At 37.9% G+C, this 19,296-nt stretch overlaps 1 protein-coding gene across 6 annotated transcripts in view; it reads left to right on the forward strand.

Annotated features, from left to right (window-relative positions):
• Positions 1-19,296, forward strand: part of TUB (TUB bipartite transcription factor) — an 85,496-nt gene that overhangs the window by 34,129 nt on the left and 32,071 nt on the right. For 4 of the 6 annotated variants that reach the window (XM_075094740.1, XM_075094739.1, XM_075094738.1 and 1 more), the window contains exon 4: positions 11,541-11,675. The exons of the other annotated variants lie outside the window; for them this stretch is intronic. In XM_075094740.1, the coding sequence (XP_074950841.1) occupies positions 11,541-11,675 (135 nt within the window). The remainder of the gene's footprint in view (positions 1-11,540; positions 11,676-19,296) is intronic. 6 annotated transcript variants of the gene reach the window in all.

Raw genomic sequence — 19,296 nt, forward strand, 5'->3', positions numbered from 1 at the left:
AATAATTTCAAAGATACTGTGTTTCTGCCAGGTTCATTAAAATAGGTGAGTAGGTAGAGAAGAACGTTTCAAGCTTGTACGATGTGGTCTATGCTTTCTTATTAAAGGTTACAGAATTCAGAAGGGACAGGGACTCTTCAGGAATCACAGTCATAGGGAAAAAATTATAATGCCATTTCTGTATTGTTAGACTTCAAAGAATTTAATAATCAGAAATAAATCCTAAGGAAACCAGTTGTTGCTTAGTTCTGTGCTCATATGACCCACGCTTGTTTGCCCCCTAATGAGGGTGGGTGCCTACTTTTCCTCAGGAATTCGAAGAGAGAAGCTTGGGTAACCCTTGTTCAATATTGTCTCTCTCGTAGATCTCATTCCAGGATGCTAACACCTCCAAGATTTATCAAGAACAGTAATTTTGAAATGTTCTTGTTGTGCAGATCACTTAAGTAAAATTTGATTCGTAAGGGATTCATAAGCCTCAATAGCAAAAGGCTTCCTTCCCTCAGTATTGATGGGTATGTGGTACACAGAATTAGTACAAGGATAAAAAGAGAGTAGAGGACATGGGCTGAAATCTACTGGTACTGGGAATGCAGTTGGCTTTTTTCAGGTTGGGAATGCTACTAGGTGGCAGAGTACTTAAGGTTTAATGTCTAAAATTCACTAAGATGTCTTTGTGACTCTAACTCTGGGGAAAAAAACCCAAACCAACCAGTATCCTAGTCTTAAACAAACAAACAAAAACGTAATTCATCACTCAACTTAGACCTCTATCAAGTATACTGCATGTGCTATAGTTTTTGTCTGCTGTATCATTTTGTTTTCAGTTGGTGGCCACATCTTTCAATAAGGTGGTGGCAGGTACTTACTGGACTAACTAATCATGCTGTGAGAAGTGCAGGTTTCAGAGTCTCTATACCTGGTTTGCAATTGGTGGATTTTTTTGGTGTGGTTACAGCTACAGAATTTATTGTTAGAAACTGAATATTGCCTTGATTAAATGTTAAGGCTTCATTAATAATGGACCTTTTTTATCTTGCTTCTGTAAGCAGATAGGCTACCATAAGCGATTTTAGATGGAAAACTATTTTTTTCTCATAGTATCATTTTAATTATGTTTTTCTAATAAATATTAAAAGCATTAGTAATATTTCTCTTTCTTGACTGTCTTTTTTCAGGGTCTGGGAAGGAAATTTTTAAGAGGAAACTAAATTTCTTTCCAGTCTGACCTAAGAATTTGATTTAACATGGCATTTGAATTTGGGCTCTTTTTTGTTTTTTGATCAGAGAAAACAGATTTTTTTCTTCCTTTCCTTTTTCACTCAATAGCTTATCAAAGGTACAGAACTGTTCTAAGAAAGAATATCTTATGGTACAGAGGTGCTGTTGTATACTAAACATATATTGTCAGTTGAACAAGGTTTTAATTTTCACAGATCAGAGAAGCAGAAATTATTGTCCCTTAAATGGTAGCAAATGTCACATCTACACTAAATGAGCTACATTTTGCAACAGTTTGTACTAGAGTGGACTTTCTGACTTCAGTGAGATTAACTGTGCTCTTAAGGTAAAAGTGACCCTTCCTGTAATGTTATATCACACCATGTACTGGAATACTTACTCATTTATTCTCCTTAAATCAGTTTGTTCTAAATTTGTCTCTCGAACTCTTCAAGATTTCACAAGGTTTCAGAGAAGCTAAAAAATACAGTGATGTTTCTCATATTCAGCCCAGAGTTTGTTAATCCCTGGGGACAGCTGTCCTTGTAATAAACTGTGCAGTTAACAAAAGCCAACTTCGGAGAATTCAATTACCTAGTAAAGTGTTTTATTGCCTTGTAAAATCCTTTGTTAGGAACGCTGCTTTTGAAAATATTGTAAGAACTGCAGAAGTGTCCTTTTTTGGTGTGGTCTTCTCTGGGAATGTGCGTAGTGTCTTAGGTTACGCTGTTTGCATGGTAGGTAGTTAGGTTTTGATGGCCATTTTTAACTATGGTATTCAGCTTCAGGGTTGGCACTTTTTTCCCCTTCAGTGAAAACATTTGTATGTGGGAGTGTCGGATGCATGAGACAGCTGGGCTGTTTCTAAAGAACTATTCTGCTCTTTTCCGTTCATTTGTTTCTGTTACGGGCATGTGGATTTTAAGTTAAGAATGACTCTTTGATGGGAGTTGACGGTCTACTGAATGAACTACATTGCTTGGATAAGCATGTTTGTGAAATCAATTCCTGTACTGCAAATGCTACAAAAAGACCACTTTTTTTTCCACCTATCGTCCTCCTCTACTCTCTTTTTTTTTTTTTTTTTTTCCTTGTACTAATTCTGTGTAGCACAAAAGTACTTGTTGATTTCAACGGATAATTGGATGCCTGTGTGGAGATATTTCTATGGTACTTTCCTCAAAGTAGGTCAGATATAACATCTCAGCAATTCTGAGATGGTAGGCTTTCTGCACTGGGAAATTTTCTTTGCTACACTGCCATAGCTTATTCTGATGCAGTTATCTGGGCTGCAATGGTTCCCTGATGAGCAACTCTACTCTGGAATAAAAATTCATTTCATTCCAGAATAATTGTCATAGTGTGGAGTAAAAACTCAAACTCACTTCTGTTCTGGAATAGAACATCAGCGTGGTGAGGTACTTGTAGGTAGATATAGTGGAAAAGCATGTTTCAGTCGTTAAGGTGATCATAAATTTTTCCACATAAAAGAGCCCTTGGCTGCTTTTGAACCTCTGCAGGGAGTTGCAGGGTGATTGCTGCTAGTCTTCTGGCTGCACGTGATTTTTGCTTCATCTAGCTTGGAGCCAAAGGGAAGTTCAAAGAAATCTAAGATGCAATAGGATGGAGGGATATTAATTAAGGGCTGTGATTGAGCTCAGCTGAGGCAGCTCACAAAGGGGATTGTACAGATGTGGCTTTCCTACACTTGTGTTGTTCAGGATTGAAGATGCTGGGACCAGTTTAATTCAGCATGAAACTGAGCAGGTACAAGGCTCTTCTGAGTTTCTTTTTTGTTAGTTTAATAAATAACAAAATGACTCTGCAGAAAGCCTGTCTCTACAGAGTAAGGAGGAATATTGCTGGGTTCCCCATGCTTTTTCCTAGGTACCTTCAAAGCAGCAAGGTGACATGTTGGTAGGATGAAAATGGTATCTCTGTTCCCTGCCAAGCATTACTAGCAATTCCTCTGTGTGCCATGAGACTTCTAGGAGATGGACTTTTAGACTTCCACTGAGGACTTTTAGACTTCCACTGAGGAAATGGCTCCACAGAATTCACCATGCACAAGTCTCCAGACAGATCATTTCTTAGTTCCTGCCCATGTTTTACCTACAAGTAAAAGTTTTCAGATCCTGTACCTTGTAAATGATTTGCATGTAGTATACCTTTTAAAAACCTTTTGGTTGTTGGCATAATGCCTAATTAACTAATAACAAAAGTATTTGAGTAATCTGTGGGAACTGAAGTGAATTAGGTTGAATAGACCAACCAGAGACGAAATTAATCCTTGACACTCTGGTCTATGAGTGGTTAGTTTGAGCTCAAGTATTAGCCAGTGGTAATGCAGTGCTTGCCTGTCAGCCTCTGTAGATCAGGTAGGACACCCCACACACACACCCCACCCCACCCCAAAATGGAGGTATTAATATAGTTTTGGGACCACGCTTGTTGGTTAGACCCTAAATTATCTGCCTGCCATTTTAAGCAATAGGTATCCTTCCATTAACTTCCATGATGTTTGGCTCCAGTTGTTACTGTTACAAATAATGCCTCTCTCTCTTGCAGTACCAACTACAACTTCATGGCTATATCATCATTATAAATAGCAAAATAAGAACTAATAACAACGGTTTGTATTGCTATTAAGTTTACTTTGTATGTAAAAGACAAAATAATTTATTCACTGGAAAAAAATTAATCCTGTGTAGGAGAGATCACTTAAAAATTGCTTTGTCTTCTCTTGTGTTCTTGCTTATTTTTGTTTCGGTGTCCTTCATAAGGACATATTTCTACCAGTTTGTTTAAAGTTTTCATTAAATTTTGCTTGCCATTCTGTAATGCCTCACAGTCACATCTGCTGGTTTGTTTTCATGTATCTCTACACCACTTATTTTGTGAATTTTGTTGAAAGCCCGAACAAACATTTTGGCCTGATATGACGTTGCAAAATTCTGCTGAGTACAGTTCTTTTCAAGCTGTATTGCAAATACACACTGAGTGTTCCTGGAGCCAAGTAGCATGCAGAGATACACTAGTTACTGCAACAATTTAATTACATCATTTAATTACATTGAATGCAAATTATGAAAGCCCATTTTTACTGAGAAGAGTAATTCTACTTCTGTAAAAATGGTGAATTTCCATTGGGGAGTGATTTTTCTTTTCACAGCACTGAGGAAGGCAGTGATTTGAATGAGTGCCAGACATGCTTTCATTAATATTACCATACTTCGTTGCAGCTGTGGCTTTTTTTTTTTAAAGACTTGAAATTAAAAATGTTTTCGATTAGATACTCTCAGAGTAATTTTCATGGCAACTTCCAATTTAGAGATTTAGATTAACCATGTGCAAAAAGGCAAAATTACTTTCTTACTTTCCTTCTTTGACATTTGGCAGCGCATCTAGATGTAATGGTTGTGTGGACTGTTGAAAAGACTTCTGATGACAAGTCATAGCTCTGGATTGTTAAATCTGATGTGTCATTCTGCTCCTCTACCATGAATGATGAGAGAGAGTTTTCTGATGACTATCAAGCTGTCAGCTTTATAAGATGACATCAGTTAGCCATTCATTTAAAAAACCGTATATTTGCGTGTTCATCAAAACACTGTCTCGCCATCCCTCTTTTCCACTGACCTTGAAACAGGAAGGTATTAGTTTACTTTTTGAAGACAGCAAGAAATGTTCTGTGCACAAGGCTATTAATACTGAGAGATCAGGCAGCACTCCAAGTATCATGCGGGCAAAATACTTAACTTCCAATAAGCATATATTCTGAACTCTCCCTTTCAGCCACAGTCTCTTCACCTTCATCCTTTAAAGCATCTTTTTGGTTTATCAGCAGACCTTACTGTGCTAGTACATTTCCAAAATAAACAAACTAAACTGGCAGCAATGATTGGAGGGCAGCAGGTAGCAAGTGGTTTAAAGGTCTCTTTGAGGTTCTTGGTGCTGAAAGATTTGAGAAGGAAGTTTACAGGTAATTGCTCACAATTGCTTGAAAAACTCCCTTCTCTTTACTTTAAAGTTCCACTTAAGGTATATTTACTTTCAGTTACCACTTCACAGCTAGCCATTATTTTCTGTCCTCTGACAATTTCGGTGTTGGGGAGCAGCAGGGGTCAGGAGGTGAGGGTGACTCCAGCACAGGCAATGCCCTTGCAGATGGGGCACCATCCCACAGGCTCCAAACATGGTGGGCAGAGCTGGCCACTGCTAACAGGATCCTCAGCAGTCCCAGACATGGCAAGGGATGAACCAGGGCCAGGGCCTTCCAGGGTGCCAGTCAGGGTGAAAGGGAGATCAGGCCAGGAGACAAGGCTGCAGCATGCATGGGGTCTGTCGAGCAGATAAGCTACCTACAGCATAGTGCCAGGGTCCTCCCGGGAGACGCAGCTGGGAAGCAGCACACCTCCAACATAGCTCCTGGCTGAACTGAAAGAGAGCCCATGGGCAGGGTGTGGGTAGAAGCCCCCAGTGAGGCTTGTCAGGGCAATTAAAGCCTACTTGTGCCCTCAGGGCCCTGATACACAAAACAATTATGTAATTTCTTACTGTCCTTAATCTTCCTGGCAGAGGTTTTTCATGGATATTTTTAGCTTATCAGTTATCTGCTTTCCCAAAGAGTCTAATTCACTGCTATTAACTCTCCATTTCACATGCTCCCTTTTCTTCCCCCTCCCTGGGGGCAGACAGCAGATATCTGGCGGTTAAGAAGAATCTTTTCTTTAATTCCTGCCTTTGTTCTTTCTGATGAAATCTTACAGCAACGAACTTCTGATAACGTCTGTAAGCAGCACCAGGTTCTCATGTACACTTGTTCCTTGTTCCATGTACACATGTACACTTTTTTTCTGAGCCCATTCACATTCATTTTCACTTACGAGTATTTTCACCTCTGTAAAATCAGCCTGATGAACACACCAGTGTCAGACACGTAAACTGCAAGCAGCCATAGAGAATTTATAGGCAATTTAATTTGGGGGGAATCTGGACTCTAACTATAACTTACTGGTTGCAGGGGTTATGCATTTGGTTATAAGCATCTTGAAGCAGAAGTCAAATCTTTGTATGTGACTAAATAGTACCTAACAGGCCAGAGTCCTTGCCCTAATTCAGGCCCTTGTGTTTAACTAATTTTATCTATATAAAACTAATAAAAATATTTAATTGCATTGGAAAATAGACTGGTTTGCCAATCTTCAGAATGTTTGTGATAGAATCCAGTGTCTTCTAGATGATTGTAGACCAGTTCAGATCTAAATTGATCAAATAAAGTAATAATGAACGGCAGCCCAAATAAGCAGCAAGGTTTGCTAAGGCTAGAACTTTACAAAGTAAAATGGCAAGCCGTTCTTATTGTGAAACACAAGAGCAACTCAGACAACAGTAAGAAAACGGCAACCAATTTGTATTGTTTTGTTAAGATACACCCTGACTGAATGTAGTTTGTTTATCTTCGCATTATACTCTTTCTGGATTTCACTTTTACTGTTGAGAGGGCATGGGTAAATAGAATAAATATTTGCCTTATACAGTTGAGCTAATCATTTGCGTTACATACCTCATTGTCTCGTCAGCCTCTTTCTTCATAAGGTGTTTTCCAGACAGACTGCATGAATTTTTAATGTATCAATTTAAAAAATCTTTTTGTGATTTTTTACTCACTTCATTCTTCACACAATGTACTGATCCAAACCACTTTTTTTTTTTTTAGCATATGGCATTTTTATGTGATAGGGATTGCTAAATTATGATTCATAGATTCTTTTTTTTGTTTCTTCGTCTAAGATCACAAGAGTGTGCAAGCACTCATATAAGGAAAAATGGTTGTACAAATCGAAAAAAAATTCTGCATTTTCGTTACATGCTACTTTGAAACTAATTTCCTGTGTGAATGTCTCATCATGAAGGCCAGATGGAAAAGCATGCTTTTAATTTTCGTTCACTGAAACATAGGTGGATAACTGTCTTTTAATATTCTTTTTCAGTTCTGTGTTTTCTGCATCACAGATTATTCACTTACAAATTGCATCCTTTTGTTTGATTGTGCGTTGTAGCTTTAACCCTGTAACATGCAGTGTGGCCAACACAGAACTGGTTCATGGGAGAGGCTTCTTTTTTCCACTTTCAGCAGTTAGACCACTGGTGATGCAAGGCAAAGCCAGGACTGCCCTTCTCTGCTTTGATGCAAGTCCTTCTACACTCATATTGTCCTATGTTAATAGACTATTTGTTGTTCCTCTTTTCAGCTCAGATCCTGAATTAACATCACAATCTGTGCTCTTTTCTGTGTCCCCAGAAGTATTTTTTTATAATTCTGTATTGAGGTTAGTAGTCAGTACTTGATTTAATTAACATGGATGAATAACACTAAAATTAAAATCATGTCATTGTTTTATTTGAAATCTTGTTTTTTATCTCGAAACTATTTCTTACGATTTATGAATCCAAATGAGGATGAAACACCAGATCTGAGAGTCCAGCATTATTTGCTGTTTGCAAGTCTGTCTCACCACAACATATGGTCCTCCATTTTTGTCTTGTCTAAATGCAAATTCCAGTACAAACAAATAATTTTTATAGAAAAGGAAAATCTGTGGGTGGTTATGGGGTTTTTTTGTGTTGTTTTTTTTTTTTTTTTTTTAAAGTGAAGACTTTAATAATTTGGGGGGGCCCACATGGAGTATCAGGCTAGATTTTCAAATGTAGTCTCCTATTGGCTAAGATAACTATCCAGAGGGATTTTTAAAGTTGCTTAAATTTCTTTTTGAATTGAAATTAATGCATTTTTGAGTGACAGTCTTTGAAACTCCATCCCTGTATAGCTGCATTTAAGGTTAAAATAAATTAATTAATTTTCCTGTGGTACTGTTAACTTCTTAACATCCAACTAAGGACATAGTCATATTGTCATATCAGTGAATATTATCTAGGCAGGCCAGTTAACATAATTTTCCTTATTCAGGCTTTCTTGCGGGGAACCATAAATTGTTTTATTGGGCTACCTAGAGTCTGCAGAGAAAGCAGGTTAGAGATTGTCTCAAGGTTCCCATCCTGCTGAGAAGGGAAATTCTTGTCAGACTGTTACTTAGTGATCCAAAGATATAGTAGAGTGCAGAGGGAAGGACATTTAATCCCCTGACAACATGTTTGAGGATAACCATTGCCTCTATGAATTGCTCAATTATCCCTTCATCTCCACAAAGACAGACTAGAAGGAGTGCTGGTTCAATAAGTTCAAAGCTCCACACTCTAATGACCAGCTGCAGAGCGAGGACAGAGGGTATTAGAAATGTTGTTCTTAAAACTCTCCAGGGGAGGAGAAAGCACTTTTTTATTTTCCTTTTTTTTTAAAAAAAAAAAAACCACCTTTGCTCCACATCTAAATCTGTTGGACCCACTGAGCAAGGGAGGTCCACAGATCTTTCTCTGTAGGTCAGCAGGCTTCAGAAGATAGCCTGTTGTCCACTCCTCTGCAAGGATCGAAGTCTTGACTGGCCCTGTTGACAGGAACTGCTGTGCTTGCATAAACTTCACTTCCTGCTACACTTCAGTGGGCAGCACTTACGCATGAGGTATTAGGGGGAGGTTAGTGGATATGGGCAGGGGAAGACTCGTGCATACCCTGTGCTTAACTGCAAGTATGTAGCCAAGTGCCCTGGAGCTCAGTGCTGTCCTGAACTGAATTTGTACAATCCGTAGCAAAACTACATAATTTCTTTGATATCTGCAGTCACAAGAGAAAACATTAGTGAGCAGATGAGCCTTAGCTGAGGACTGCTATTTGCTGAATAGTTAATAGCTAAGATTCAGATGGTGGGGTTTTGTGGTGGAGATTGGATTTGATTTGGATTTATTTTAGAGCTAATGCTTTAAATATAATGTTAAGGCTCAGAAAAGTATCCTTTAGAAACAGAAAATTCTGTGCCAGTTCCTTTAGCGAACCTAGCTGCAGTATCTGCACACTGATGGTTTAAATCTTGCTTTGCAGCCTCCACCACCTATGTCTGAAAGTCCTGTTTACCATAGACAGCAGTGACTGTATATGCTCAAAATGGCGACTGGACTGAAACCTTGTTCTCTGCCTTACAGAGCAAAGCAATGGCAGTATTTCCTTCCCTGTCTCTAGGAGCTCCATCACTGTACTTATAAGCAGAGATCTCTTGCTGAAAGTTACGAGACAAAACTAATTCAAAAAGCTTCAAGTTTTTACTTGTTAGATCAAAGGATGCCTGACACAGTAGTGAGGATAAGTCTTCAACTTTTCCATTAACAATATCAGATTGTTTTATCCTTGCTGATTAATCATTGCTTTGGACCAAGTAAATGGTGCTTAATCTGAGTGAATGAATATGGCTATATTTAAAAGGATTTAGAGAACTGTCTGGTCTTAATACAGGTAATTTGTAAAGTACTGAATTTAATTATAGTGTGGATTATCATATTTAAAACAATGCAAAGAGCACACCCTCGTCCTTAAAGAGAGACTGAGCTACAAATATATGACAGATTGCTGGCTTGGCAAATCGCATGTATTTAAAGACTGTGGAGCAGGGACTCTTCAGCTCCCTTCCTGGTCCAAGGCTGCCCTGCGCATGGAAATAGGATCCTGTGTACTGCTTTTTATGTGCCATGTGTCCTGTGCACTCCTTTGATATGTCTTATTCCTCTCCAGTGCTCCTTTATAGTCAGCAAAGGGACTGCGATCTTGTGATTTGTGTATGAGAAAGACAAGGAATGAGGAACTGGGCAGTGACAAGCTGTTTCTTTGGGCTTTTAGTCACACATCTACTATTTTAATGTATATTCTCTATAAAACTTGAACTCCTCCTCTGTGTAATGAGGAAAGGAGCATGTGTTTACTGAGTGCCTCAGATGCTCGTTGTATTGTGAATGTAATGCTATTCATAACAGATTGCTGTGCTGGGGAGGGTAGCTGTGGGTTTGTAAGCTACAGTCTACACAGACATGGCTAAATCTGTTTCATCTTACTCGTCTGAGAACTTGTGTTTCTATTGCTATTCATGCGCATGAAGGATTTGGCGAACGGGAAAGTTGCCTCACAGACCAGAAGCCTAGGGAGAATTTCCCCATTCAAAGAGAGATTACTGGAAGTCCACACGTCTTTGAGCATCATTTGGTCTTTTGGGGGTTTATGAATCTTGTTGGAATATTTTTAAAGTAATGTTATGGGCAACCAGTTCTTTCCAGTAAGCTTCCTTAGTGGACTTTTTTTTGTCCTCTTAAAGACAGCACTTAAGTTTCGGGAAAAAGAAAGGGAAGGTGGGAGGCCGCAAATGCCAGGGCGATACTCCTCCGAGATAAACCACTGTCACCACATGAAGCCAGTGGGGCTCAGCAATTAACAGTGACCAGCAGCTGGCACCAAAATCTCTTAGTGCCCACCTACAGGTTGTTTTGTTTAGGGTGTGAAGTTTGATGATCCTTTATGTATTTCACAAAGGTAATTGCTTTTATGCCATTGTAAATTCAATACTATTTCATTTCAAAGCTTGGCCTGGCCAGAAGAAAAAGTTATTGTGTGTGTTGCTTTCACAGATTCAAATATTGACCTCAAAGTGTATCGTGCTTTTAGAAAATAATAAAGCCTCTTTTTACTTTGAAAACAACTAGCATTGCATGAATTATGCTGACATTAACATAATATGCATAGCATAAACTGTGAGACTTCTAAAGAATTAATTAATTTTTGTATGTTACAAGGTAGGAGTAGTTTTTAATTTCAGCTTGGGTATAATTTCACCATAAAATGCATGGCCCTTCTACTCATGATACTGTGATACAAACAGTTGTGCCAGATGTGTTTTGAAAATAACCTTCTGATGATTCCTCGTTTATGTGGTTAGGATATAGCTTTAAGCATAGGCACTACAAAGTCTAAATAAAAGTTTTCTGTCTTCATGTTGCCACTGTGGATGATCAGTCTGGCAGAGCTTTACTACGAGGAAAAGTGCTTCCTACACTAGCTCAGCAACACATTAATATCCTGATGTCACTTTTGGCCTGAAAGTTAGGAGCTGATATATTTGTGGAAAGAGGAAAAAAGTTAGGAAATACATCCCAGCTAACCTAACCTTCCAGGTTTTTACTGTAGCTTTGCAAATTCTGGTTTATTTGGCTCTCCTCTCTGCATGAATTGTCTGAAATACCAAACAAACTCTGCTATGTCTGCTTACTCTTTTATGCCTTCACAGAGTTCTCAATTCAGTCTCTCTTGTCTCTCTCTCTCTTTGTTTCTCTCTTCTCTCTCTCTGTTTTTCTTTTTGCTGGGGTACCCTGAATCTCTCAAGCAGTGCAGGAGGCCGAACAGGAAGATCTAAAGGTGGTAGTGGATCCCCAGGCTCCGAAACCAACTAAAAAAACCAAGGCAGCAGCTGCAAGCTGTCAGACTGGCAGCACCAGAAAGGAGAAAAAAGGGAAACACAAAGGTTAGCTGCATGCGGCTAAATGTCAGATGTTGAACTGACTGCAAAACACTTATTTTAATTTTTTTTTTAAATTTCTTTGAATTCCTGAAAATTGCTTAAAAGTGATTTCTTGATATTTTTATGAGATTGGTAAATGTGAGTGACTTGGTCTTGTCTCAACATGTACAACCTAGGAATAAAAGAGGGTTAAGATTTGTAAATTGAGTCTTTTCCAAAGGAGTGTTTTCTCAAATTGCAGAGGAGGAAAAAAACACTGATGGAAAGATGCTGGTTTTCCTGCAGTGTTAAAGAATTGAGAACCATCTTACACCAGTGTGGTTTTTTTAGACTGTCTGCATGTAATGCAATTTGGATAAACAGCCTTAAATTGCAGTCATTTCTGTCTAGACTCTTACTGAGGTTTAAACTATACAACTTAGTGGTTAAGTGGGCATTTTGAAAATCAATTCAACAAAACTGAGCTAACATTCATAACAATGAACGTTCTTCAAGTTGTTACTTCAGTGTTACTCTATCCCACCTGGTCAATGTATGAAAGGTGTTTGTATGAAAATTTTTCTGCAATGACTTTGCATTAACATGAGGTAGACAAAAAAAATACACTATTCATAATGACAGAAGGGTAGGTAGAAATAGCATCGCCATTATTAGATTTACTATTTGAGCTACATAGACTTGATGGAAGAAGTAACATGACTACTTTAGAGATACTCAAATTTTATATATCTATATCTATATATGCAAACTCACAAAAAAAGAGAGGTTTTTATACCACATACAGTTTCTTTTTATTTGATGGTGAATGACTAAGGAAATTAATAAATACCTTTCCAATAATTTGCAGTTCTTGGGTAAGGCCACTGTAACACTATCCTGCCTGGACTGTACTGTGTTCCTGTCTTGTGTATGTCCAACAGTCCCTCCATTACTGCTTAAGTAAGAAAATAGTGTATACCCTTGCCAAGTATATTTAAAGATAGCAATGACTAAGAAGGGAAATTATTGAGGTCAGAGTATTGGAGCATATCTATAGGGATTTTGCAGGACTTGAGCCTACCTTATCAAAATCCTTTACTGCATCCTTTACATATTGCAGCTTAATTCTTGAGATCTGAATCTACAGCATCTCTATATCTGTAGTCCCTCTGGCTGCCAAGGAAGCCCTAGGTTAGGCAAGCCTGGCCCTGAGGTAAAGTCTTTATTAATATATTTGAAATAATGATGGTGTGTGTCAATACCTAGGCTTGAAACAATAAGTAAAAGTCAAAGGTAAGATTAACTGAATGTAAAAACTTGGCAAAATAAGTGAACAGAAAGCTAATGTTTCTCAATGCAATGTAAAAAGTAATGCTGCTGCACCATAGTAATACAGATGCCAAATTTTATTTCAAAGTACATCTTGCTGAAGAGTAAAAATTCTTCTACTAGTTTAAAAGAAAACATGACTTAAGCTGTAACTGAGCATTGTGTGGGATAATACTGAAATTATGGTTATTGCATAACCTCGAGGCTGTTTCATCTCATATAATGCCTGTTTTGTCTTTTATGGGGTGTCTATGTCTGTGTTATTTTCAGAACTTAAGATATTGTGATGGTCAGTTACAGTAGGTTTGATTTAACAGGTCTGCATTGTATGACACCATTGTGTGTATACATTCACACCTTTTCTAGGCAGTTTTCTGATGAGCTCTTGGCTAAAATATTCCATGAACAAATCCCTAGACACAGGCCTAGTGAGGCACATAGCAAGAATCATCTGAGTGTGTGATTTCCAGAGCTGTTCTGCAGCCACTGGTCACCTGCACACTGGGGCTGCATTTGCTGGGTAGCTCTCTCTGAAGTCATCTGCTATATGTGGGCAAGTTACCCCATGAGCAGTGTGTGCTTGCTGTGGAGGAGTTGCACGGCTCTTTATTATCTCACAGCAGGTAACACCTAGTGTTTTTCTCACATGCCAATAAAATTCTTATTCATTTTCTGAAAAATTCCCCAGATTGGAATATTTTAATAGAAGCAAGTTGTGTCAGCAAGAGCAACATCGCTTTATGTAGACTGAGAACTTTTGCATGCTGATACTGCTCTATGTGTTGGAAACCAATATTGTTAGCTATAGAAACCTCAGCTTCTGCTGCAATTCTTATTGCTCATCCTGCTTTGCTGTGTGTGGTCTTCCCTGGCCTTCAGTGTTTGCCCATCAATTGCATCTCATGTATGCTTCCATAGAGTTGGAGGTGTTACTTACCAGTTATACTAAAGAAAATTTTGAGCACCACCTCTCCCGAAGTTTATGTCGATGATTAATAACAAATATTCCTGTCAGTTAAAGTATGTTCAGAGTGTACACGTAGCACTGTCTCATCCAGCTCATCTACTTTTTCCGCACACTGGTATTTAACTGTTCATTCATGTATAATTTCAACCCTGGAATCATATCTAGTTTACCTTTGATAGTGTTGTAAACTTGGAGTGTTTGCAGGGGATTGTAACTGGATTTCCAGTCTTGCAAAGCTGCAGAATATTTTGTGTCTGGATGAAAAAGTAAAACTGAATGCAACTTGACAGTTCTGGAGGGATGGATTTTACTGATCACTCCAGTACAGACAGAGCTAATTTGTGTTACTTAGGAATGAGGAAAATGCAAGTGGTAGCAGAATCCTGTAGTGGAACTTGTATCATTTTTTCAGTTACTTTTAAGAGTAAGTGGGAGTCCTAAGAAAAGATTTAATAATGATATTGAATGGATTTGCTAATAACTTCAGATCTAGCTACTGAAAATGGATGAAGGTTAAATGGTTTTATACCATTTTGTGGCACAAGAGATTTTGTTAGTAGTAGTTCGTCAGTGATTAGACCAAATCTTGGAAACTTTAGGTTCTGATTTTAGCTTTACAATTGCTTCAGGTCTTGTCTCCAGTCTGACTGTACCCTTTGTACAGCCTGTAAATGAGCAGGATGAATGCTGAGGGGTGAATGCACTTTACATGCTAAAATAGCATTTTAAAGGTTTCTGTTAGTATTTAGCTATAGTGAGCATTACCTTTCTAAGCATAGCCAAGCTCTTTGTGCTTTAAGGGAAAAAAAATCCTTTAGACCAGATCCTATGAATAATAAGCTAATTCAGAGTAAAAGTCATTGAATTATACATGAATAGCTCTTGAAGCTGTAGTGTAATGACTGTACTCTGGTCTTAGATGTGTAATGCTTTTTTAAGTGCCTCGAAGAATGATGAAACTATGATCAGAACAATGTGCTAAAGACAAACACGAGGGAAATAATAGGTTTAATGAGGTTATACCGACATAAGGCAAGAAAAGGAATTTGGCTAATTGCTCATGTAGAGCTGATTGTGCCTCTGAAGTTAGGGGTCAGTGGATTTTGTAATTCTGTGATGAGTAGTATGGTATTTGGCAGTTTTTTCTATGATTTTTTTTCCTAAATCTGTGATTATTACTTAATGGCAGTATCCAGTATATACAGTATACACTGTGCCTGTTTTTAAAAAGAAACATTTTGTGGGATGGAGCCTGCAAATGCAGTAAATTGATGACATTCTGTAGTAGCTTAAGTCATTAAATTGCTATTTCTGAAAGCTTTGGTCTCCCAGATTATTGTTTGACATAATATTAAATATTAGGAAAAAAACCCCAAAATGTAATATTTTTATATATATATATATATTTTTATATATATATATGTATATATAAAATGTTTGTCTTTCTAGTGGAGATAGTGGATAAAATTCTGGTTTGATTTGTGACGCTAGTTAGGGGCTGATTAAGGATATTAGTGAACATGATGTACAGTATCGCGAAATGGTTCAATAGAAAAACAATGCAAACAAGTTAAAATAGGTGCAGCAGGAACCTATGAAAAGTATGCACCCTGCACAGTATTTCAAATACAAAACCAGAGCATCTTTAGATATCAAATACTTTGATGCTTCTTTAAAATTGATGTTTCTGAAAGTATTACAGGTACATTATAGTGATTTTTCTTTTTCTGTTTGGTTGGGTTTTTTCCCCGGTATAGGTCTGTGAAGAAATTAATAAATATGCCAGATAAAGTGCTTTTTTGGCTATGTGCAATGAATGGGACAAAAAAAATCAGGAAGATAAAATGGACCCTTTAAAAAAAAAAACAAACAGCCAAACACAGAAAACCATGCAGCACCAGGAGTTAATTCAAAGTGAAATCTGATATGAAAATTCAGGAATCATTCTGTGAAAAGTCGTTGTTATTTCGTTGGTTGGTTGGTTTTGGTTTTTTTTTCAGGCACTCTTGCACTTTTAGCACGTAAGTGCATTCTAGGAAAACCCTGCTCCGCATTGCACTGGTTCACTCACTCCCATGGGCAATATGAATGAAGATTTTTGTCACTGAAATCAGGAATCTGGATGTGTTTAAAATGTTCAAATAAGCAACACCTTCCCAGCAATTTTTGTCTTACATTGTCCATGAAATGTATATAGTACGTCGGGTATTCCCTGCTGTCTTTATGAGAGTCAGAAAGCAGATGAGCTGCTCTGACACACAGCACGTTTTCTGCCAGGATGGCTATTTCATGTTTTGATTTGGTTTGCTGCTTCTGTGTTTCTTTTTTCCCTTTCACACCTGTCTGGCTGTTTTGATTTGGACATCCTGTCCCATTTTTATATGTAACAAGCAACTACATTAACGCAGGCTGACTAAGAAAGCATCACCATTTGTTGGATAAGAAGCATAATTTCTCACTATAACACTTCCTTTCTGACAGGGGGAGGGAAGTTCATGCAGAGTAGATTTATCTTAGCTTCCCTATGCATTAAAGGGAAAGGGTAGGAGGAACAATAAGTGAGTTTCCACCAAGAAAAGTCCTGTTATTTCTAGATCTGACAATCCTTTCAGGCTGTGCTTTGGCAACTCATAAACTTGATTGTGAAGAAATCATTTTGGCCTCCTCAGAATAGAGATTTATGAAAGTCCAGTTCCTGCTACAGTTTGCTGGATTTCATCAAAGTGAATGTAGAGCTTGGTGCTCAAGCACTTGCTTTTAGTGACCTGATCTGGTGTTAGCAACAGTCTTTCTTTTGATGGAAGTTTGGACTAAATCAGCTCCAGAGGTCCTTTCTTAAAACAATTTATATTTGCCCTTTTCCCTATAAACAAATCCCTTTGTGATTTTTGCATTTGCTTGAACCCATATCAGTGAATATGCAGCCCCTATGAGAACAGGCATATACTGGGAAATGGCTTAGAAAATATATTGGCACCTATAATATACTTAACATTGTTCAGTCCTAAAAAATGTAGACTAAAAAATGTTTTTCCCCCTTCAGACATTCTGCTTTCTTGGGGGTGTGTGTGTGATTTTTTTTTTTTTCTTTAAGCAATATTGTTCTAAATTTCTAGAAGATACAATTTCATGATATTTTATTCTAGCTATTTTATCAGACCTTCCTAAGCAATCATTCTGAGAAAGAACCTTTTTCATTCATTGATTTGTGTAATACTACTTTCTTGTACCACTGTTCTGGAAGTAAACATTATTATACTCGGTGGTCATGCTTCTTGATAAATGCAGATTTAAAAAAAATATGTTGTTTTGTCCTTTTAATTTAAAATGTAGATCACTTGAGGCAATAAAGGCAAAAGCAGGGTTTGTTTTAAGCCAAGTTCTTTAATGGATGGAAACTCTATTTCTTCTACTGTCAGCCTAATAAGAACAGATTTATCTGAGGACAGACTCCCTGTCTTTGACCTCAGAGTAGGCCAGCTGGCCTTTGAAGGGTTTTGCTGCCGTCCCTAAGTTGAAGGAGGAGCTGCTCTGCAGGGTTCTCAAAGAGCAGTTGCAAATGCAGCTGTTGCTGCTGGCCACAGCCTTGAGTGTTATCTGCGTGGATGTGACTTCTGTGTCAGGCCAGTGGTTTATCTAACCTGGTATCTTGCCTTTGAAGGCATATTTAAAATAAAAAAAATAAAAAAAAAGGAGAAAATTTTCTAGTATGCCTGCATTTGCTGTCAGCCTGTTTGTAGAGGAAGGACATGTTGTAGAACCCTTGTTGTATGTAACTGAGGTCAGAAAATGTGACTTGAGATTTTCTCTTCCAGAGACCTCCTGCCTGACCTCCGTCAACTATTCAGGTCTGATATGCAAAAGGCTTAAGCATATTCTTAAAACTTAGTCTGTGACCAATATGCCTGCCTTCATATGTTGAATTTGTGTCCTAAATGCTTTATAAAATGAGAAAAAGAATTTTTGTGTCCTGCAGTTCCTCATTTGCAAAGCAGGGACAGAAATATTTGTCTTCTATGCTATGTTCCTTTCCTGATATGTAATCTTGTTTGCTATTCAGTCACTGAGCTCGATTAGTTCTGTTTGATGTACAGTACTTTTCTGTTTCTTTCTTAGTTTGCAAATGTCCTATGAAAAAATTCTTAATTTATTATAAAACTTATTTACAAATAATTTAGAAATCTGTCTTTGTGGTGTCCTAGGTGCAGTAAAGACTCTCTCTAAATAATCCGTTAATCATTCTTTCCTGTACTTACAAGTCCATGTAAAAGAACCAAGAGGAAATAACATCTGCTGAAAATCTTTTCACGGCAAAATGTTTGCATGTATAAATACATGCAGAGAGGAACATGATGTGTATAAATACAATTAGGTTCTTTTCCTGAAAGATCCAATTACTGGGGATTCATGTAGCATACAGTCAAATACTTAAATAATGTTTTGGAGACCTGACTCACTATGCTTATGCCTCTAATTTGCTGCTGGGTAGTTTGTCACATATTTAATCTGTAACTAATTTTTTTCAAGGCTACCATTGTGCATCGTGCACTATTGTCAGATAGCAAAATCTTCCCTTACATTTGGTCTCATGCCCATCTATAAGTGGTGGCCACATATATCAGCTGCCTCTGAACTTTCCATGGTCATACATAGCTTGGTAGTATGTAGTCTTTTCCTCCCATTTGACCTGTTCCCCCTACCCACCCACCCCCTAAAGATTTTCAGTACTCTTGATTATCTCTTGAGCAATGAAATAATCGAAGTTGCCATTCTGGCATCTCCTGTTTAATTTTATTATTCTGCTGTAATATTATAGCGTCATTAGACTGTGATGACTGAGAAGCCTTCTGCTGGGGTGTCTAGAAATGCTTAATTTCTGACCAGTCTTGAGAGGAAGTTCCACTCAGACCTATTCTGTTACAGATTCTGGGTTTAGACAGGACTATTCAACAGACTGATCTGAGCCTTGTGTTTAGCATGATTATACCCTTAGTTTCCCACTTGCAAATAGGGTTAGGAAGTGTATTTGTTTTCTGCAAAATCATTTTGAAGATTGTGAAGCTGAAATAAAAATGCATGAGGCTTAAATGGGTGCCCAGAACTGCACTTGTAATGCTCTACTAGTGCTATTGTTGGGGGGGGAAAAAACCGCCCCAAAACAACCTCTAGATCCATAGGGCCAAGGAGGAGGGATACCCTTCAGGATCTATAGCCTCAGTCCCATGTAGTCTGTACTTGCTTAATTTGTCAGAAAGAAATTTGTTAGATACCTCTAGTAGAACTGAGATGGCTCATCTATGTTCATTTTAGCATCTATGTATAGGACATACCAAAATGGTTGGAAACTGT

The sequence above is a fragment of the Phalacrocorax aristotelis genome, chromosome 5 (assembly GCF_949628215.1).
Source record: "Phalacrocorax aristotelis chromosome 5, bGulAri2.1, whole genome shotgun sequence".
NCBI lineage: Eukaryota > Metazoa > Chordata > Aves > Suliformes > Phalacrocoracidae > Phalacrocorax > Phalacrocorax aristotelis.